The 23,632-nt window shown below is 38.9% G+C and overlaps 1 protein-coding gene across 1 annotated transcript in view; it reads right to left on the bottom strand.

Moving 5' to 3' along the window:
• Window positions 1–8,358: 8,358 nt before the first annotated feature.
• LOC122806111 (centromere protein P) overlaps window positions 8,359–23,632 on the bottom strand; it is an 888,624-nt gene continuing 873,350 nt past the window's right edge. The window contains exon 6 of the mRNA XM_044076348.1: window positions 8,359–8,482. Within this exon, the coding sequence (XP_043932283.1) occupies window positions 8,359–8,482 (124 nt within the window). The remainder of the gene's footprint in view (window positions 8,483–23,632) is intronic.

Below are 23,632 nucleotides of genomic sequence, written 5' to 3'. Positions count from 1 at the left end.
AACAGAAAACAGCCTAAACACAGCTAAGAGCCTAACCGGCTAACAAAAAATTGCAGAAAACTGTAAAGGCCTAACTAGGCTAAGGATAGGGTAAATAAGCCTAACGGCTAAACACAGACAGATGGTTTATGTCAAAAAGGAGATAAAATCCATAAACGGATAAACTGTACAAACTACAAGCCTATGTAAACACTAACTAACAAGAAAAATAGGATTATTCTGAAAATTTAAGCACAAAATAGTAAACTTATCTCTCCAATGGCCTGAGCTGTAGAGAAACGGACAATCAGTTGCAGTGGCAAATTAGATCTGGGGAATGTAGTGGTCCATTGTGGGATAGGGCTTTGGCCTCAAGCTGTTAAGAGACCTCGAGCTTTGCAAATTGGCCAACTCGGAGCCGAGGATCGGCTCCGATACCATCAGTAAGAATGAAGTTGAGACTGAACAACTTCACATCAGTAAGAATGAAGGCGAGATTGAACAACTTCACATCAAGCTTTTTTGGGAGCAGGAGGCTGGCAGTCTGGTGGCACAACAGCTAACAATGCTCCCTTCAAAGCTCCCAAAACTAGAGGCTTTGCCACATGGTTGAGAGAGTCCATATGAGTAGTTCATAGTCCCTTTTCTGGAAGTTAGACACTTCCATGCCCTCCTATTTGAAAATGTTTTTCATTTTTTACTATGGTGTCATAGAAGGATATTTTTTATTAGGGAAGTCTAAAGACAGGGTATCCTCTGATTCAGATTCACAACACATAGGGGTAGGAATCCATGAAGCACAATCCAGTCTTCACTGTCAGAATCAGATAATCTCTCTTCTTCAGAAGGGGAAGGAACTCTCTTTCTCCTAACAGGTGTGGAAGAGGCAAGTACAAGAAGACGGAAAAGACTGAATGGCTCTGAACAGTCCTTGAGCAAAGTTAAACCAATATTCCTATTTCCCCCTTCTGAGAGGCAGAAACAGCGTACAAAGGATTAAAAATACACAAAGTCATTTAAGAATCCACTGAACAACACTTTAATGGATTAAGCGCTTTGTCAGGCGTTCACCACTAGACTTCCTCAGAATCAACTAAAACCATATGAATTGACTGTTTAAATATACATCCACTTATGTCACCATGAAGGAAGTTGAAATTGACAAAAAAACTCATCCTAGCACGTCTCTGGTATTAGGAATTTCACTAGTATTTCTTTCTTGGTGGAAGGAAGTCTAGTGGTGAACGCCTGACGAAAGCGCTTAATCCAATAAAGTGTAGTTCAGTGGATTCCTAAACGACTTTGCATATTTTTAATAGTTTTGGAGTGTGGATTTGAGAGTACAAAGGATTAGTCCAGATAAAATCACTTTAACAGATCTAGAAGACTCCCTCTCTGTGATACACTCCCTGATGGAGGAATAAAGACACCTTGTTGAAGTTTCCAGTAATTATTCAGTTTAAGCAGATGGACGAGTTTTCTTGTTTATCTACCTGCTTAACTAAATAAACTATTGGAAACTTCAACAATAGTCTTCATTTCTCCCACAGGGAGGGTATTCAAGAGACAAAGTCTCCCGGATCTGTTAGCTGAAGTGATTTTATCTGGACTAATCCTTTGTACTCTGTTTCTTGTAAGCCCTGTCACCCTCTGGGTCACAGGAGGGCTACCAGACTTTAATCAAGCACCCTGGATTACCTGATTTCCTTTTTGAGAGGAAGCGAAAGCAGGAGAGGACAAATGCTTAGTCATCAGAATGTGCTTTCAGGAAATGTCCAAAGACAGGGTCTTTGAGGATGAAGCCATAGGTCTGACCTGCAAATGTGTTCCCTTACAGATAACCACGAAAGGAGCCAAGTCACCTATTGATGTTTTGGGGAGAGAAGTATTCAGAACATAATATGACCTTGTGTGCAGCTCCCAAACAAAAGATGCAACTACAGTTTGAGTCTTTATATGGAATTTGGCTCCCACAATTACACTTTCCCTTTCTGACACTCATAAGGTTTTTAAGAAATCTTTATAGAAAAAAGGAAGGGTCTCCCAAAATGATACTTATCTGCCTAAAGACAAGATCTGAAGTTGTTTGCTTGGTATTACCAGATGCAAAGTTAAACAGAGTCTGCTTATTTGTATTAACTAACAAGAAAGTTCCAAGTTTTGCTGCATGTGTATGTCCTTCTTACATTAGCATATCCTGTAGTGCTTAGGTCATATACATATGATGCTTAAAGAAGAAGACTGAAGCTTTGTAGACTTGCTGACTTATTGTGCTCTTGGCAAGATACTTCCCATATTGTAATAGCTACTGCAAAAATGATATAATGAAGAATGTCAGCGTACATCCCAATTTGCAAATCAGAATTTTAAAAAATATGCAGTTATCAAACCTACACAAGTGGAAATTCTTAAATAGTAAAGAGAATGCAATGGTAGATTCATGTTGGAGTATAAAACAGTTTGAAGCAAATCATTTAGTATGAGTGTGGAATGTCTAATCTCATGAAGCATTAGGAAAAATTGTTTTGGACTAGCTGTTCAGGTTTCCAAAACCAATGTCTGCAAGGTGTGCGATATGACACAATGTGCTCAAAAAGATATTGTTAATGTAGGTCAGATCTATGCCTTCAACCCCAAACACATCATCTCTGGACACCCCCAGAAAGCTCAATCCGCAGGAGTTTCACTGCAGCTCAATGTTTTATTACAACTCAAAATCCACTGTATTGGCATTTTAAGAATTTGTCAAAAAATAAACCTGGTTCAAAAAGTAAGAATAAAACCACATGCCAATAGCCCTTTTGAAAAGCTCAACATTCCCTGCACATCTGACTTGCAATACACTACCCACTCTGAAATGGAAATGTTTACCCATAACATGTGAATTAGATTTGGACAATGCTACCAAACCCCAACTACTTCTCGTATGTGCTGCATGATTCAATAAACGGTACTTTTCCGTTATCAGGGCAACACTGCCAATGAGTGGTTTGGCGTTTTTTTTTTTCTGTTATCAGCCCAACATCGGAAAAGAATATATATTTTTTTTTTGGACTAGAAAGTGGAATACTGATACCCTTATTTTTCTTAAATTATGTCTGACCGAGTTTTCTGTGATCACGACAACAATCGTAATGACCACTTTTTAAGGCCGACATTGGAAAAGACCTGTTTTTTTTGGGGGGAGCTGGAAAGCAGAAATCGATAATTATACAGTAATTGTTCTTCCTGTTATCGACTCCACTTTAAAACAGAACTGAGTTGTACATAAAAGCCAAATTGTGTTTCTTTTTATTACTTGGAAAATAAGTTATTTACGTTGGCACGGCAACACTTCCCAACTTGTAGCTGCCACTTTAAACGAACCGCAATGCTAAATAACAGCTGTTTTCACACTGAAAACTAAAGCTCACCTCAAGGCTGACAAGATAATAACAAACAGAACGAGTATTTTACATTTACTTCATTTCCAGCAATACTGACAAACACAGTCATTTAGGATGCCGCGGCAGCACTAAGTGGCAGAACCCAGTGTAAGAAAATCTCTTTTCTTGGTAACAGCTGTTTCCCGATTTAAAACGTAAAGCACCTCAAGCCATTACAGCTGTGCAAGGCTGTAAAGCACAGGTGTAACATACCAAATACAGATTACTGTACTTTTTAATAAAAGAAAGGCAATATTATACTTTTAAAATGAAGTCAACTCTTCTTACAATTCAGTGTGTGCTAACGTTGAAGTTGAAAGTGTTGCCCTGTTAACGGAAAAGTACCCAATAAACTAATACCCACAAATAATCATTTATTAGCCCTCCAATTATAAATCATAGTACATTAGCCTGTAATCAAAAGAATAGAGACAGAAATTTCAATCATTCCCTGGAATAGTAATTACCTAGCCCAACAATCATCCTAGTAAAGGATTTCTGAACTCGCTGAAAAGTCATGACTTGGGAGAAGCAAGAAAAAGAATGACCCGCATTAAATAACGTGTTAAACTACAGACTTCTATAGTGGTAGCAAAACTTCAGTATTATGCCAAACAAAGCAATGTCTGATGTCATTTACAGCTAACACTTTGTTATAACAAGCATTAGATGATCATTAAAATTAAGACTAGAGTCCAGAGTTACACTCAGCCCCTCTTATAATTTACTTCAGTTAGCATATGGGTACTCAACTTTTTTCGCCAAAAATGTATAATTCATTATACATACCTCATTATACATACATAACTCATGCACTCAAGTCACTCTACAACAAGTACAAATATGACTCTGTCATTGTCCATGTTGAAGTGAATGACTTGAGATGTACCTCCCTGGACTACATGAAAAGAGACACGGAAGAGCTCTCAGATCATGTGGCCCAGGCAGGTTTGACCCTAGCCCTGAGTAGCATCCTGCCTTCACCCAGAAGGATACCACAATATAAGGACAAAATGATTGACTTCAACAATTGGCTAAGCTTCTGGTGTCATTCAAAGGGGATCCAGTATCTGTCTGCCTGGGACGACATGATTGACAGACCACGATGCTTTGCCAGAAATGGTCTGTACTTGTCACCCCTGGGATTCAGGTTACTGGCTAAGGCTTTTGCCACCCCTATAGTGCCTTTTTTAGGCAAAGTTCAAAGGACAAAACCACCACTGTAACAGGTACAAGCATGCAAAATCTGAAGGCAATGCTACTTAATGCTAGAAGTCTAAACCTCAAAATGCACTCTCTCGAGGCACTCGTAAAAATGGAGAACATCGATATCTGTGCAGTAACTGAGACCTGGTTCAAGGCTCCATAAAGCACCCCTGCAATATCAGGCTACAACTCTTACCACACTTTTCAGCCACCAAACCAGGATCGAAACACTAAAGGTGGAGGTGTGTCCATATTCACCAAGGATATTCACACTACCAGGTTAGTTGCCCAACACAATGAGTTTGAAATTCTCCAGGTGCAACTAACACTAGGTAAGACTGGAATCCAAACTGTAGCTTGCTACAGATCCCCCACCATGCCCCAAGATTCTCACTACACCTTTCTAAACATACTGTAAAATATTAAGATACAGCCAAACACCCTAATACTGGATGATTTCAACTATCCTGCCAATAACTGGGAAAACTACTCGTGTACCAACACCTTTGCCCAATGGTTCTTGGAATTCATAAATTCCAATGCCCTGGATCAACTAATCCATAGTCTCACCAGGGGCACCAATATCCTAGACCTTGTCATTATCAACATGGGAAATCGATGCTCCCCACCTATGGTCACCCCCTCATTGGTCAGGTCAGACCATAAGCTAATCACCCTTAACATTCACATCCCACCCCCACCCCTCAGTAAGGAAACCTCCATAAAAAACTTCTCCAAAGCCAACTTCATGCTACTCAAGTCAGAAGTTATGAACTTCATGACACCCATGTAGACGGGAACTGAAAGTTTGACTGTTGAGTCTTACACTAGGCCACTGTATAAACACATCCACTCATGCATGAATCGGGCCATCCCAAATAGAACCAAGATGCTCTCCTCCAAAAAAAGGAAGCCAATCTGGTGGTCCCCTGCCATAAACAAACTTTACAACAAAAGGAAGAAACTGTTGCAGAAAAGAGGAAAATGCCAGGATGCAAAGAACTCCTTTACCAGCCTCAGTAAGAAGCTGAGATCCCTCATAAAATCCTCCAAAGCTAGTTACGAAAATAAAATTGCCAAAGATTCCAAAGACAACCACAAGGCATTCTATAACTATGTCAAGAATCTAAATGGCAATGCTCAGATCTGCTCTGAGCTAAAACAGAATGGCATTAAATATACTGATCCCAAGGACATTGCCAATATCCTGGCAGATCGATTTGGTGCCAACTTCACCCCCTCTCACCCCCTAAATGGCCCATCTCAATACCGGAAGATTGCCAAATTCCGGTAATAACGGACACACAGGTAAAAAACGCACTCTCCAAAGCTAAGAATACAGCATCCATGGGACCAGATGACATCCCGGGCTGTGTACTACATGAACTACAAAATGAACTGGCACCTCACCTAAGTGTCATGTTTAATCATACCCTCACCTCAGGCTTCATGCCCACTGAGTGGTGCACAGCTACAATTATCCCACTCCACAAGGGGGGATCCACCTTGGATCCCGGGAACTACCGCCCAGTCTGACGAGCCTGATCTGCAAGGCCATGGAACTTATAAACAAAGACATTGACAACCTTCAAACACTGGATCCCACCCAGTTTGGGTTCATGAAGGGCCGATCTTGTCTCCTGTACCTGATTGACTTCTTCAAATCAGTCTTCAGAGCCGTGGATGAGGGTAAGGCAGTCCACACAGCCTATCTGGACCTCGTCAAGGCCTTTGACACCATCCCCCACTCTGGAATCACAGACAACCTTACTAAGCTGGGCATTAAACCATACATCACTCGATGGGTTGCCAACAGGCTTACTGACATAACCCAAACTGTAAAATAGCTGACTCCACATCCAGCTCCAGACAAGTGGAGTACCTCAGGGTTAAGTCCTGGGACCTCTCTTGTTTGGCATCTACTTCTCTGAAGTACAGGCCAACACTAAGGGACTCTGGCTAACAAAGTTCGCAGATGACTGCAAACTCGGAGTCATTATTGAATCCCCAAATGATGTGGATACTCTACAAAACGGCCTTACAGAAACAGATGCTTGGTGCCAGAGCCATGGGCTCAAGCTCAATGCCAAGAAATATATAGTTATCCCCTTTGGGTAAAAACATGTACCCGTGAATTACCACATAGGTGGCAGTACACTAAACACCGAAAGTGTGATAAGAGACTTAGGGACACAGGTGGACAGTGGTCTCACCTTCAATAACCACATCGCCACAACAGTCAGGAAATCCTTCTATGTGGCACACCTCATCACTAAGGGCTTTTCATCCAGAAAAAAGGAGGTCATTGTCCCACTGTACTCATCCCTCATTAGACCCATTATAGAATACAATGCCCCATTTTGTATGTACCTCTCAAGACATATGCAACAACTGGAAAGGCTGCAGAAATACCTCACTAAAAGAATCACAGGCTTAAAGCAGATGCCCTATGCTGACCGCCTTAAAAAAAAAAAAAACTCCAGCTATACTGTCGCATATCATCTACTCCGAGGCAAACTCTGCTTAACATACAAGGCCATGTAAAACCCAGAGCTGTTGGACATGCTACACTTAAATAAACCCCAATCCCTCAGAGTCGCACACACTCCAGGGATACAAACCTTGTCATCACAATAAACAAAACATGCTGGAGGGATATGTTCTTGACCCAGAGACTCCCCAGACTCTGGAATAGACTGCCCATACATATCAAGCAAAGCGCCTTTTTGGCCCTCTTCAAAAGGAACCTTGATGATTGGATGGGAGAAAGGAAATTCACCCCGGGGATCACGTCAGTCACCCTGCTAGACAGTGGTCCAGGGAAGTAAATGGTGTGGGAAGAAATAGCCAGGGAATTGTTATGGCTAGGCTTGTATAGGCCCTAGGGCCGATAGCCTAGTACCAAACTATTAACTATGAACCTATGAATTCTATATTTTTTTGCCATTAAAGTTTGACCATTAAATCAGTAACTCAAACTCTGCAAGATCCCCTGATCTTCATGATTTGAAATAATGCCATACATGTTAGCATCACTGATGAACTTTGCCAAATTCTAGCATGCTCAGGATAATGTGTCCTGAAGATGCCAAAACAAGACAACCATCAACACAGACCCCCTGTGAACTCTTATAAAAATGTTTCTAAACTCAAACATGTCCCTTGGCTCTAGCCACAAACTTCCTCCATCTCCACCGGTTTGCTACCCTTCTGGTAACAAGGGGTCAGTTTTAAGATTAAACATATCATCCATGATGACTTTATGAGGTACAGAATTAAATTTCCTCTCAAAGTCAAAATAAGCTATATCAACAGTTCTTGACACAAAATTAATGTTAATCTAGCTGGAATGCCTAGATGTAAAGCCATACTGGAAAATATAAAGAAACGGGCCCAATTCTTGAATTAAAATGCAGAAAAATATTTGAAGCATTTGCACAAAATACAAGTTAAAAAAAAAAAAAAAAGACTGACTATACTACACTACAGTGCAGTATCCTGCAAAGAAGGTGAGAGTTTATGATTAGGTGCATAAAATGGAAGGTAAGTACAAGACAGCTTGTGTTCTTTCAGGCCCAGCCTATTAAGCTTAACAGACATTGATCCGTTTTTTTACCAATGTACCTCCATGAAACATTGTTCAAAAAACAGTAAACATACAAAGAAAAACAAAAAAAAAGTTAATCTGGATGTTCAGTCCAGGCAATGGAAAACTGCCATTGTTGCTGATGCACTTTGTCTGACCTTTTCAATTAAATGAAATAAAATGACCCACCTTGAAATGTCTGAAGGTTGTTCTGCGATGTTCACACCATTCAGCAAAAATTGAAAGGGTCCTGAAGAAAAGTAAAAGGCTCTTTGTTTCTTCAGCTCTATAAATAAAACACACAGAAAATAAATAGTAATGCAGTAGAGAAAATAGAAAAAAAATACAATTTAAACAGGAGTTTTCTAAAATGCTCCTATATTTTCATCAGTACAGTGACTCCTTAAATGACCTCTGACAGACAGCAAGTAAACTGCACACAGCATACTGGATAATACAAGAAATAATGGCCAACCTAGCAGAAGTCTCTGGTCTGATGCTGCCAGATACTCACCAGACTAAGTAATATAATATACTGTCCTCAAACCAGCATGAATCACTCACAAAAGTAAAGAAAAATAAAACCCATACTCCCTTCATTTAAGCATCGTGTCATTCACTCCAGTAAGATTTATTATATAATGTACTGAAGAAACATCTGAATTTTTTTTTATTGTTTACATAAATAACTAGAATGAATAAATAACTAGCCTTTCTTGTTGGTGATGCATGGTTACAAAGTAAACTAATGAGTACAAGGTATGCTCAAAACAGTGATGTTTGAATTGTCTGCAACTTAACTGTGCTTTCCTCCTTTTTCACTTATAAGACATTTTTTGCTGTCTTACCAAACATTAGCGGACCGGAGTTCCGCTATGGCGACCCCTAAGCCGAAAGACACAACAACTACAAGTAGCTTGCCTCCAGCGTAAGCTTCTTTCAGGGTCCTCTGGTCTTGTTATAAAGCATTAAGTCCCAAGGGTATAGCTCTATTTACAGCCTCAAAAATTTGAATTTTAAATGTATTCATGGCCTTGTCTCAGGTAGTTTACATCCTGGAGCGGGTCTGTCTTAAAGTATATCAATTTTTATTATTCTTTTTTTTTTTTGGTTCCCTCAGACCACATCTTTATTGGCTCATCTGCCAGTAGCCAATGGCCACTCCAGGTTTGACAGCTAGTCTCCAACCTAACTGGATTTACTCCATTTTTGCTGAGGCTATTCATGGATCCTGAGGGTGTACTGCATGCTCGTCTCATCGATGTTTCCATCCGGGGGGATTTTTTTGCTCGACATACCCACTCCCTTTTCCTACCCTCCACACTTGTTGATTACATCAGACAGCAACTCCCCTATTTGAATCACACCTTCCCTTAGCTTATCAATGAACACCCCCCTCCCACCTTGGAAGGGCATGCCCATTCCTTCACTGCCACTCTGTCAGTCTCTTGAGCTGCTAACTGAACCTGGGTCAGCTTAGCTCTAGTTAGGGCTTTTTCCCTCTATACTATCGGAGTGGCCGTCAGTTTCTATTATTAAGCACCAACTCTTCCCAGACAACCATAATTCCACTTAATACACAAGTTATGTACTTATCATAACTAAATATCTGTGGTGTCTCATTTTTATCAGGTTCAATGTTTGGAATAAGGTTTGGATCGTCAACCCAAATGATGAATGAGAAGAAAACAGACAACATCGGATATCCAAGTTTCACAGCCGTGATGTACAATATAATATTTAGCTTGGACAGATTTACTGTGGTTCTCCCACACATTCATATTTCCTGGGTAGGTAGAAATGGAAGCATTCTTGGAGTGAGAAGAAAAAAATGCAAGAAAATTGGAAGTAGTGGTTCATGCAAAGCACATTTTAGTTTTTAAACTTTGCTGTGATTTTTTTCTGCCCTTCTAACTAAACAAGGGAATACTCTTGCCCAAACAAGAGTATCCCTAACTCATTATTGGCTCCACCGCTGCCAAAAAACTTCAGAAACTTCAAATATGGCAAATGTATATTTCTCACTTTATTACTGCAGCCAGCAGAGAGATTCATCACGGTCTTGAACCCAAACAAGCAGGATTAGTTTCTCATTGACTTTCGACTGCTGATCTTGTTGCCAAGCTGTCACATGAGCTCTTTTATGTGAACCACTCTAAGCACCTGCACCAGCTTGTTATTGCAAAGCTTTTACGTCTTCCACTTCCAAAGCTCTCACTCAGTATACCACTCCTCACACCTATTGGTATTGACAGACCTTACTCTCATTTAACCACCATTATTTGGAACTCTCTTCTAGATACCCATTGCCATCTTCCTGTTTTCTTCAAACAATTGAAAGTCTACCTTAAGAACCAAAGTGAAAATAGCTATACTGGATATGTAACTGATCAATTTAATTTTACTTCTTGTATTGTCCCATTTGACTGCTTTCTGGAGCATATTATTTAGCAGTACTAAGTATCCCAACACATACGTTCGAGTCAAGCTTTACCTAATTTTGCTCTTTGCATTTTTTATTCACTACACTTTTTTTTTTTTTTTTTTTTTGATGAGCAATATCCACTGAGTTTTATTCAATCATCATATCACATAATGTGCTGTCCTCATGCATGGTGCTCTATTAACCAGCACATTGGATTCTGTTACAATTACTCCGAAACCTCATTTATACATAACATGCCAACTCATCAGAAAGCCAGTTTTCACAATATTTATGCAGTAACCATTTGAAATGTCAGGACCCGCTAGAGTCGGTCAAAAATACAGAAACTGAATAGCTGAAAGAACGGACTTACATATACTAAGTCTGAGATGCCACTTCTTGGAATATTCCATTTTTTCTAAGATATGGTGATCTTGGAGTTGGTATATATAAGGTTGGGGGTGTGGGGGGCTTGCCCCCTTCAAAAAGAAGTTTTAAGGAGAAGAATGATTTTCAAGATTCGTTCTTCTCCTGTGTTTTCAGTCTTTTTTTTTTCGACTTTTATACAATCAGCATTTCTAGTGCAGACATTTCAATAGGGAGCCTATTTAACTAAGCAGAATAGCCTTTTCTATGTAATATTGGACTTTGTTAATCAATACTTCTCTTATTTCACATACCCCATCTATTAATTCATATTTTAACTATTTACAAGCTATAGTGCAACCAGAACCTCATGATGTATGCTTATTTTTCATATAATGTGTAAGAGTATCATTCACTACATCCTTTTCTGAATGTCGTAATACAAGACCACTGTATTCAGTCTATCTAGACTATGTTTATCTCATTTAACATTTCCAGTAGCTTCCATCTGTTAATTAGGGCCTTCCTTTTTCCTCTCTGCTGCCTCCCAGTTCAATTTATTTCATCTCCTCTGTCATCTTGGATTATGTGAGAGATATCTGTTTTAATTTATTTTCCACGTTCTTATTTTTATTTATTTATTTAACTAGCTACTGTCACAAGCAAGGAAAGTAAGCAAGCTTTTTTATTTTGCCCAAGCCTTACAAAAATTTCTTGCCAAGTGTTGTATCATTTCCACAGATTTCTCTAATAATTTTTTTCTAACATCAGTTTCTTTCTCTGAAATTCTAAACTTTCACAAAATATGTGCTGCCATGTTCCCCTTTCTTTTTTATCACATCTACAAAATAACTCTAAGTATGTGGGAATAAATTAGTTCTTGCTGATGTGCAAAAATACCTGTGTGAACACTTCTAAGACAAAATTCTGAATTTTATTGATTTTGGTTCTCATTTACAGACAAAACATATTCCCTTCCATTTCAGAATGTTTTCCTAACCTATCACTCGAGTCCTGCCTCCGTTTTGAAATGCAAACATCCTTCAATTCCAAAGTTAATTTACACATTCTACTTACAACTTTTTTCGTTGTTGCCATCTCCAACCTTGCCTCTACTTTAAAGTTCAATGCAGCTGGTTTTGTTGTAATATGACTTACAAACTTAATTTCTTTTTTAATTCAAAATTTCTCCCATAGAATTCAGTTGGTTTGTCTCTTGTAAATTATAAAATTAATAAAGTTTCTCAAGTTTTCATCTCATTCCCTTTAACCAAATGTTTCTAGTGTCTCATTTTTTTTTATTTTTCCTTCTCCAAACATTAAAAGCACTTTTCTGCACATCTGTGTAGGGAATAACTTACTAGCATTATATGATTTTTCCAAACCCTCACATATTTTAATACTAACAGCTATTTAATAAAATTATCTTATAATTCTGTCTATATTTGCCATTACCGTGTTTCTCTAATCTTCTTCTTCTCTTTCGGCTGTTCCCGTTACGGGTCGTCACAGCGGATCATCTGTTTCCATTTCTTCCTGTCCTCTGCATATTACTCTGTCACACCAACCACCTGCATGTCCTCTCTCACCACATCCATAAACCTTATCTTAGGCCTTTCTCTTTTCCTCTTACCTGGCAGCTCCAGCCTTGGCATCCTTTTCCCAATATACCCAGCATCCCTCCTGAGCACGTCCAAACCGATGCAATCTCGCCTCTCTGACTTTGTCTCCAAATTGTTAAACCTGAGCTGACCCTCTAATATACTGATTCCTAATCCTGTCCATCACTGTCACACCCAGTGCAAATCTTAACATCTTTAACTCTGCCACTTGCAACTCTGACTCCTGCCTTTTTGTCACTGCCACCGTCTCAAACACATACAACATAGCTGGTCTCACTACCCTCTTGTAGTGGAAGCTAGGTTAAGAAGGTACCAGTCTGTCACAAATCACTCCTGACACTCTTCTCTACCCATTCCACCCTGCCTGTACTCTCTTCTTCACCTCTCTTTCACACTCACCATTACTCTGAACTGTTGATCCCAAGTACTTAAACTCATCCACCTTCGCTAACTCTACTCCTTGCATCCTCACCATTCCTCTATCTTCTCTCTCATTCACACACACATATTCTGTCTTAGTCCTGCTGACCTTCATTCCTCTCCTCTCTAGAGCATATCTCCACCTCTCCAGGGTCTCCTCAACCTGGTCCCTACTCTCACTACAGATCACAATGTCATCTGCAAACATCATAGTCCATGGGCCCTCCTGTCTGATCTCGTCTGTCAACCTGTCCATCACCATTGCAAATAAGAAAGGACTCAGAGCTGATCCTTGATGTAATCCCATCTCCACCTTAAACAAATCCGTCACTCCCACTCCAGACTTCACCACTGTCCCACTATCCTCATACACATCCTGTACCACTCTTACATACTTCTCTGCCACATCTGACTTCCTCATACAATACCGCAACTCCTCTCTAGGCACCTTATCATATGCTTTCTCCAAGTCCACAAAGACACAATGCAACTCCTTCTGACCTTCTCTATATTTCTCCATCAACACACTCAGAGCAAACATTGCATCTGTAGTGCTCTTTCCCGACATGAAACCATACTGCTGATCACAAATCATCACCTCCCTTCTTAACCTAGCTTCCACTACTCTTTCCCATAACTTCAAGGTGTGACGGATCAGTTTTATCCCTAGGCAGTTACTACAGCTCTGCACATCACCTTTATTCTTAAAAATAGGTACCAAAACACTTTCTCCACTCCTCAGGCATCCTCTGACTTTCCAAGATTTCATTAAACAATCTGGTTAAAAACTCCACTGCCATTTCTCCTAAGCACCGCCATTCTTCCACTGGTATGTCATCTGGACCAACAGCCTTTCCATTTGTCATCCTCTTCATAGCTGTCCGTACTTCCTCCTTGCTAATCTGTTTCACTTCCTGATTCACTATCCCCACATCATCCAACCTTCTCTCTCTCTCATTCTCTTCATTCATCAGCCCCTCAAAGTACTCTTTCCATCTGCTCAACACACTCTCCTCGCTTGCAAGTACGTTTCCCTCACTATCCTTTATCACCCTTACCTGCTGCACATCTTTTCCAGCTTGGTCCCTCTGTCTAGCCAATCGGTAAAGGTCCTTTTCTCCCTCTTTAGTGTCCAACCTTTCATACAACTCTCCATATGCCTTATCCTTAGCCTTCACCACCTCTTTCTTTGCCATGCTCCTCATCTCCTTATACTCCTGTCTACTTTCATCTCTGTGACAATCCCACTTCTTCTTCATCAGCCTCTTCCTCTGTATACTCTCCTGTACTTCCTCATTCCACCACCAGGTCTCCTTGTCCTCCTTCCTCTGTCCAGATGTCACACCAAGCACCTTTCTAGCTGTCTCCCTTACCATCTCTGCTGTAGTTACCCAGCTATTCGGTAGCTCTTCACTGCTACCCCCAGTGCCTGTCTTAACTCTTCCCTGAACTCCACCTCACAATCATCCTTTTTCAACTTCCACCATTTGATCCTTGGCACTGCTCTTACACTTGTCGTCCTCTTCTTGATCACCAACGTCATCCTACAGACCACCATTCTATGCTGCCTAACTACACTTTCCCCTGACACCACTTTACAGTCTCAGATCTCCTTCAGACTGGCCCACCTGCATAGGACATAACCAACCTGTGTGCATCTTCCTCCACTCTTGCATGTCACCTTATGCTCCTCCCTCTTCTTAAAATACATATTCTCCACAGCCACGTCATTCCTTTTTGCAAAATCCACTACCATCTGACCTTCTACATTCTTCTCCTTAACACCATACCTGCCCATCACTACCTCATTCTCCTCTGTTCCCTTCACCAACATGCCCATTGAAATTGGCTCCAATCACCAGTCTCTCACCCTTAGGTACACTCAATACAACTTCGTCCAACTCACTCCAAAATTTTTCTTTCTCATCCATCGCACATCCAACTTGCGGAGCATATGCACTAACAGCATTCATCATTACACCATCAATTTCCAGCTTCATAAAATCACTCTATCCAACAAACACTCTTTTCACCTACAAAACACTTTTGGCATACTGTTCCTTCAGGATAACCCCTACCCAATTTCTCCTCCCATTCACACCATGACAAAACAATTTGAACCCACCTGCTATACACCTGGCCTTACTCCCCTTTCATCTGGTCTCTTGCACACACAATACATCAACCTTCCTTCTCTCCATCATTTCAGCTAGTTCTCTCCCTATTACCAGTCATATCGCCAACATTCAAAGTTCCTACCCTCACTACTACACCCCTAACCTTCCCTCCTCTCTTTCTGCTTTCGGCCATGCCTTCCCCATATTCTTCTCCTTCGACCAACAGTAGCCCAATTTCCACCAGCACCCTGTTGGCGGTCGTTGTTAACCTGGGCCTCGACCGATCCGGTATGGAAATCTGTAGTTGTCAACATGTTATTTGGCAGAGGTTTTACACCAGATGCCCTTCCGGACGTAACCCTCCCCATTTATCTGGGCTTGGGACCAGCACGAAGAAAAGCACTGGCTTGTGCATCCCCAGTGGCTGGGTTATCATGTTTCTCTAATGCATCTCAGATATCTCTCTCGACTGCCCCCCTGGTGCCCTTCTCCTTGCTTTATTGTTACTACCTTCCATTTCGGTCTCTAGTACTGGCTTTAAAATATGTTTCTATGTCTAGAAGTACTAACCCACCCATTCTCCTGTGACAATATCACTTTCCCCCTTTGTACTATCTCTTATCCCAGAAGAGCGCCTTTACTTCCTTTTTAGTTTTTTGCCACACTGGTTCCTCTAGTTGGAAGAAATATGCCTGCCTCACAAATAAAAATCAGTGTTTCCAGGAATAATTTTAGTGCCTGCATCTTTCCCTCCCCATCTGCAAGTAGCATCGTACATTTTTTTTTTACTTTAGCTGTTATATGTAGTGCTGTCACCTCCAACATTTCTCAAAAGCTTTTTGCTTATCCTATTTTAGCCAAACTCCCTAGTATTTAATGTTCTCATGCCCCTCAAAGAAAAGGGTACTTCTACACCAAGTATTATATAGGCATAAAACTCATCACTATTGCTTTCATCTTAGCCTCATCTGCTTATTATCCTGCAATCTTAATAAAAGTTTGTAAATTTGCAAACAGTTTCCCTAGATCGTGGATTGTATTATGTTATCTCCAAACAGTGCAATATTTTCCTGCACAGATCCCCGCTGATTTCTTGCTACATCTGATATTCCTTGCCGGCGGTTCCAAATAAACAGCAATTGGGGAGAGGGCCAGCTTTGTCTAGTCCTTCCTGATAATTACAATGCCTTAGATATCCCCTTCCACATTTTATTTTTGCTTGGTATTCCTTATAGATTCTAAATAATGCTGTTAACCAATCATTTGGGAAGCCAAATACTTCCAAGATATTCTTCATGAAATTCCTGCTGACCATGTCAAATGGTTTTTCAGCATCTAAGAATTTTAAAAATAGAGTTTTTTTCTTTTCCGTACTATCTTTTTGAATGTCCCTTTTACATTATCAAATGTCTGCCTCCCTTGTATAAAACCACACTGATCCTTGTCTATTATTCCAGGAAGAATTCTTATTTTTTTTTAGTCAACTCTAACAAGAAGGCCCTGCATTCATGGTTTAAAATTTAAATGAGTCAATAAGGCCCAGGATCACCTTTCCCCTCTTTTAGGGATGACCACTAATAAGGCCCAGGATCACCTTTCCCCTCTTTTAGGGATGACCACTAATATGTCTTTACTCCACAAGGAAAGTATTGCTACACCTCAGAGGTTATTAAACTCTTTCCATATCTTGATTACTTGATCTCCTTTTCTTTTCCCCGAATATCTATTTCATCTAACCATGTTTTGAATGCTCTCTCCTTTTTCATCCTCCTGTACCCTGGCCATCAAGGCCTTTTTATCTTCACCTCCTAGTTTGGGTATGTTTAGTTTTAATTTTTTAAGTAGCTTTCCATTCGATCGACTTTCATTTCCATGTCTATATCTTGTACACAGAAATTACTGTAGTAGTTAGCCATCACTTTCATTACTCGTCCTGGGTCTCTCAAGTTTTCAAGTCCCTTGGTTCCTAATCTTCGTAATCATTCTTTGTAGCTTTTGTTGCCTTAGTCTTTGTGATAGCAATTTAGTTCTAGCATTGCTTTCAAAGAGCAACTGCCTTACAATCTTAGCTCTGCTCTCATTTAAGATTTTTTAAGTGGCATATCACAGATTTTCTTGACTCTAAAATGGTTATCCATTTCCATGCCCCAATTAATATTTTTTTTGTTTGTTTCTGTGAATTTAGTTTAACTACCAGTCCAAATTCCTCTAGCCTTCCTTTTGCCCAAGCCTCTAATCTTTATTTTGCAGATGTCCCAAGACAAATACAGTCCTCATTAAGAATTAATTCTTTTATCATCTGATATTCCCAGTCCTTAAATATTTTCTTTTTCATGGGTTACATTGGGAAGTCCACTATCTGTCTCCCTCAGTATTGTTTGTAAAGGTGCATGATCTGATATTATGTGGTATGTTGGAGTATCTTAAACCAGATTTCTATGTCCTTTTACTACATAGCATATGTTAATGCAGCCCAGTTATTATACTTTCCAGAAAAACAAATACACTCTACACAGCTTTCTATTTCCATAACAAACTGTTGATCCAAATAAGTGCACATATTCGCTAAATGTCTACCTTCTATTGTAAATCTTGCCATTCTTGACTCCCCTTATATGCCCTCATAACTTCATATTACATCCCAATATCCTGACGCTACCAGAATTCTTTTTTAGAAGGCTGTGACATTCGCCCATAACTTGTTTTATGTCTTGTATTCTGGACTTTGGAGGCACATATATTGCAGCAAAAATGAATCTTTCTTCCTGCCAAATTCCTTTTACCATTATATATCTTCGTAGCCTAACATTCTTATCTTATTCGATAGTTATTCATTCATATACCCTAATCCATTAACAGTATCTCTCTCTTCTCCTTCTTTCCCCAAAGAAAATCCATCAATTCTATACTTTTCAATTAGATTTTCATGTTCTTTTTGAAGGGAGTGTTTCTTGCAACATCACAACTTCTGCAGTGCTTTTTGCTCATTTGCATTCTATACAAGTATATCTATCCTGCTGACAGATGTTCGTATTTTTTTTTAATATTATCCCTTTATTCTTCTTTCGTTATCTTTACCGAATCTGGACCTTTATATTCTTTAAGTATCCAATTCCCCTCTATATATTTCTAAATCAAATTACTTACCTCTTTAAAAATATAAACTGAACATTAAGAAGGAATAATGAAGGATTTATAAAACAAAATGAACTGTATACATGCAAATACTTTATCTGTACTTTTCCTTAACTCAACCAAGGGCAACAATAACGGGTGAAATAGCTTTCCTTTACATTATTAAACAATTACCTTCTATTACAGGCTTCCAAGCTAAACATATGTTAAAAATCAACTAAATGATTATTTTTTCCCCACACAGCTAAGAAATTAACCTTATCTGTTTATTCTAATTGCAAAACACATTTTGTCCTCGTTGTAGATGAGAATTAGTTTTTTTTTTTTTTAATGTTGTCATTCCTAATAATATGCAGTCTTTCCAACCATCTAGTTTGATTTCAGTATCTCTCAACTCATTCACTCCAACTGAGCTTCAGGATTTTGTACTCTTAATTCCAATAAGAGCATCCTAGCTTTTTGATAAAATGAAGCCATGTCCCAACAATTAAAAAAAAAAATTCATATCTCTAGAGCCACACAAGTTACTAAAGAAATGTAAATGGCAAACGGTTTCACACAAACAAATCTGTACAGTGGTAGTGTTAGATTCTAGGTCTTAAACTGGATTTTATAAGTTATAATAAACACAGTAAATACCAATTTTGCAATATTTTGTTAACTCAAGCTATACACATACTGTCAGCAGCATTTTGTTTGTCCATCTGTGAGTTTTCTTAAGAGACCATATGGTTATGTCCGTGTTACTTCATTGCTGAGATATTTAGAAACATGTGAAAATTATAACAATATAAATAACTGGTAAATAAACAACAATTAATCTCTCTTTAAAAGCAATAGTCCAAAAGTTAAATATCAGTGCATTTGTGTCATAATGTAAGCTTTAAGATGCAATTGTTCAATAGCAGGTGTGCAACATGGTTTTGGAATTATTAATGCAAATATGAACAGGCTGTATTCAACGCCTATAGGCATCAGTAAGATGCAACAACAGAAATGCCTGGAGGTGTCACTAAGCAGTAATGAGTTCAAATATATGCTATTAATAATCTAGACAATTCATGCTACCTTTGACCACCCCTTTTTTTCAGACTCGGTATACCCAAGCTGTGGATTCCTTCTTTCAACCACTCATCCTGGCTCTGCTCTGAATGGTCCCGACTCCCCGTTTCCCTCAGGAGCCCCACGTCTGCGTGTGTGAATGAACTAAGCTGCCCATAACCCTGGTTGCTTAAAGGACAACTGCAACACAAGTGAAGTTAAAATGTATTTAAAATGCCCTTAGCTTTTCTCTAACATTTAGTGAAATTATAAAATCAAAACACTAACTGCCATTAGATTAGGCACATTTTAATTATATAATTAGTCTAACTTTACTTACTAAAAATATACCTACTCATCACCCCCAATAAATTTCCAGTCATAGCAAAGTAACGACCTTAATTTCAGAGCAAAGCTAACAAGGATTAAATCTTGTTCTTAATTTTAGTATCACTAACCATTCTAACTGTAATATTTTACTGTAGCAAAAACAGTGACATCACTGATTATTTAAGCATTTTGTTCTTCTCAGCATCTGAGAGTTCTCTTATTTTCATAGTTCTTTCCTTGAAGGTTATTCAGCACCTTTGGTTAGCTGCCCTAAATGACTCATTATGGCTATTTTTCTCATTTATTATGTATATTCCTCCACTTTTGTTTTGTCCAGCATCTTCCTTTAGAGAACTGTAAATGGTTTTGCAGGCATTCTCTCCATTCCTTATAAAGAGGCTGGTTTCTTCTCCTCTATTATTACTCTCTAGACTTTCCTTTTCTTTTACTCATCTCTAACTGCCTGCTTTGATTCCACATAATCATTGCCCCCCAGTGGTTAAAATACTCTTAACACGGTTGGATAAAAAAGGTAAAATGAATTCTCATGTCTCTACAATTCTTTAAAGCATGAATAAAGGCATTTCTTTTGCCACACATCAGCACAAAGTAGTACTCTTCTGTAAACAATTTAGTATCCCTGACTTTGAGGTCTTTGCCTTTTTTCCATAATTCTGATAACATTTCTTCCTTTTAGGAAAATGTCTGCAAATCCACAAGAACTGGCCAAGCTGCTTTCTGTTAAACACACATGGTGCATTAACTCTGTGGGCTCTTTAAATCCAACAGTCTTCAAGAAGGATGCTTATGCATTCATTTATATATTTCTTCAAAAATTCTCTGCAGTCTAACTTCTGCCTCCTCTGAAATGGCATTAAGTCTCAAGTTGCCTCTTCTGGGTCGACTTTCGAATTCTGTAAGTGTCTGCATTACTTATTCTTGTTTCAGTTCTTTCTCTGCCATCTTTCCTTTATTTCCCTTTCAATGGATTGCAGATCAGTAACTCCATCAGTGTCGGGGAAAGGGCAACTTCAACCTCCTGTAATTTTTAACTGTTAGTGGCAATACAGCCCAATAACTTGCCACTCATTTTTAAAGATTTCAGTATGCATCTGGCCAATACTTCTTCCAACAGGACCAAATCTCCTTCCATGTTTAAATGATTTTCCTAATGTCCTGACACAATCTTTTATGCACAAAAGAGACGTAGAACAATTTCTACATATTTTTCTCTTTTGTTCATTTTTTTTCCTCTGTGCAAACCTCTTGGACATCGTTATAACTTCTATAGCTGAATGTATTTATCTTTTTTGTACAACTGTGTTTTATTTTTTTACAACACTTTTCTAGCCCAGAGCTCTTTCTTTAGCTGCTTACATACAAAACGCCTACTACATTGCTTCTTTTATGTTCTCAAATTAAAACAGTACATATGCTGTAAATTGTGTATTTTTAAGTTTTGCTGTAACTGGATTAGACTGAAAATTGGCCTCTGTGGTCCACTTTACCTACTTGCTAAATCAGCAAGATAAAACTGTTTACTGCTACATCGAAAGGGTAGGCAATGACAACATTTTGTGGCTTTCTAAGGTAGGGCTTCTTATTATAGGTTCATAGGTTCATACTAGGCTATCTGCCCTAGGGCATTTATAAGCCTAGCCAGAGTGTGTGTGGCTTTCACCACCCCTTAGGATGAGAATACTATACCCATTAGTTTGCTGTGCCTCTGTCCAGCAGTGATACAGAGATGATTCCCGGGGTAAACCTACGATCTCCCATCCACTCGTCAAGATTTCTCTTGAACAGAGTCAGTGAGGGGCTCTGCCTCACATGGACTGGGATTCTGTTCCATAGTGTAGGGAGTCTCTGGGTGATGAATCTGTCCCTCCAGCACGTCCTATTTATATCCGTGTTGAGGTTTAAGTCTCTTGCTCTCGTGGCTCTGGTGGATTTGGATTCTTTGAGGTGGAGCATGTCCATTAATTCCGGGTTGGACATGGCCTTGTATGTCAGGCACAGATCACCTCTAAGCAGACTGTATGCGACTGAATAGAGCTGGAGTTTCTTCAGTCGGGCATCGTATGACATATGTTTGAGCCCCTTTATCCTTTTGGTGAGGAACTTTTGGGGTCTTTCCAACTGCTGCAGGTGTCGGGTAAGGTACATTCCGAATGGGGCGTTGTACTCAATCATTGGTCTGATAAATGAAGAGTACAGGGGTACAATGAGTATATTTTATTTACTTCTTAGATATCTCCTAACTTCTTTTGAATGCGTGCAATGGAAGCAAGTAAAGAGTATACGAATGAGTATTAGTGATTTTTAGTTCTATATCTGGTTTGTTGTTGGGCATTTCTTTCAGGTAAGAAATTATACATTTTATACCTCTCAGAACCACCACACAGTCATTTGAAGACCGAAAATGAAATTTATCAGTTCATTGCATAATTACTAGCAGTGTCTAATATATAATAACAAAAAGAATTTCCCAGATTGTGCCAGTGGGTCAACAGGTTGCATACTCACTTTTGATTTCCGGAAGATGGCTGGGGGTTCTCTCCCCACACCAGTGTTTGAACTGATGAACATAAATAAGAAGGGATAGCTGAAAAGCTAAGTGCTAATGATTTCTGAAAGCATGCAAATAGTTCTCACATCTGAGGGAGGGGGAATAGAGATAAAAAAAAGATCAGATGCCAACTAGTGTTAAGTAGATGAACAGGCAATAACATGCATCTTAGTATGGATAACATCAATTTCAGGTTAACTAGGGCGTGTGTTAGCAGCTGTCTCTTTGGCACAAATGTTCCAATTAGGATGGCTAAACTTCATTATTTGAAGATGTACATAGTAATGTATTTTTATTAAATTAATAGGTTACAGGTGGTGTGACACAGGTTCCAATGTTGATAAGAAAAAAAATTATAAAGGATTAATCTGCCAAATATTACTGGGCACATGCATCACAAAAGCAGGAATTAGAAATTTAAAAAAAGCTGCCAATTATAATAGATGGAAAATGACTTCTTACCATAATGGCAACACTTTCCACATTATCTTGGAATGTGAATGGTATTGCTGGTATAGAGAAGAAATAATACTTCATGAAATTAAGAAATGCAGATTGCAAACAGCAATGCTACAGGAGACACAACTGGAAAGAACTGAGCATGTGAATTTGATAATGAAAGAAATTAAGGATGGATATTCTACAGAATATCAGGGACAAAAGAAAAGAGGAGTACTTAGATTAATTGTTAGAGAAGCTCCAGTAGTGATAGGAGAGGGGTTATAATAATGTCAGATTTGTAGTAGTAAGGGGAGGTAATGGTAAGAGAGAAGGACTACATTGGCATGTATTTACATTCCACCTAAAACTATCTTGGAGCTCAAAAATGTGAGAAAAATAATCAGCTTTACGCAGAGAATATTACAGGTAGGGGCTGGAATTTGATTTGCAATAATGAGGATGTAACTGGGGGCACAAAAGGGAAATATAACAAAAGAGGTCAGATTTCTGAAGAAATTTATAAAAATATTTTCTATGAAAGACGTGAATTCAATAGCAGGAACTTGGAGAAAATGTACATATTATTCTCCAGGGTACAATAACTGGGCAAGACTTCATATAAATTATATTTCAAATAAACATGTCCATTTAACTGAGAACTTTGATACACATCCAATAACTATTTCGGATTATGTGCCAATAATCACTAAAATAAAAATGCAGGGTAATGAATTAATAATGAGGCACTGACACTTTCCTACCTACAGGTTAAAAATAGAGGAATTTAAGGAATGAGTAGTGAAAATTACCTGGGAGTTATTAGGGAAGATATGAAGTACTCCAGAAGTTACAGCTAGTGAGTGGGATAAAATGAAAATGAGTTTAAAATAGGGTAGAACTAAAAGAAAGAAATCTGATTAAAAGTAATAAAAATTATTTAGAAGGGTTGACAAATGTTAAAATATTACAA

Source organism: Protopterus annectens, chromosome 7.part0, assembly GCF_019279795.1.
Source record: "Protopterus annectens isolate FY-2018-M chromosome 7.part0, PAN1.0, whole genome shotgun sequence".
NCBI lineage: Eukaryota > Metazoa > Chordata > Ceratodontiformes > Protopteridae > Protopterus > Protopterus annectens.
The sequence above is the reverse complement of the archived record's forward strand: the minus strand, read 5'-3'. Positions and strand labels throughout refer to the sequence as shown.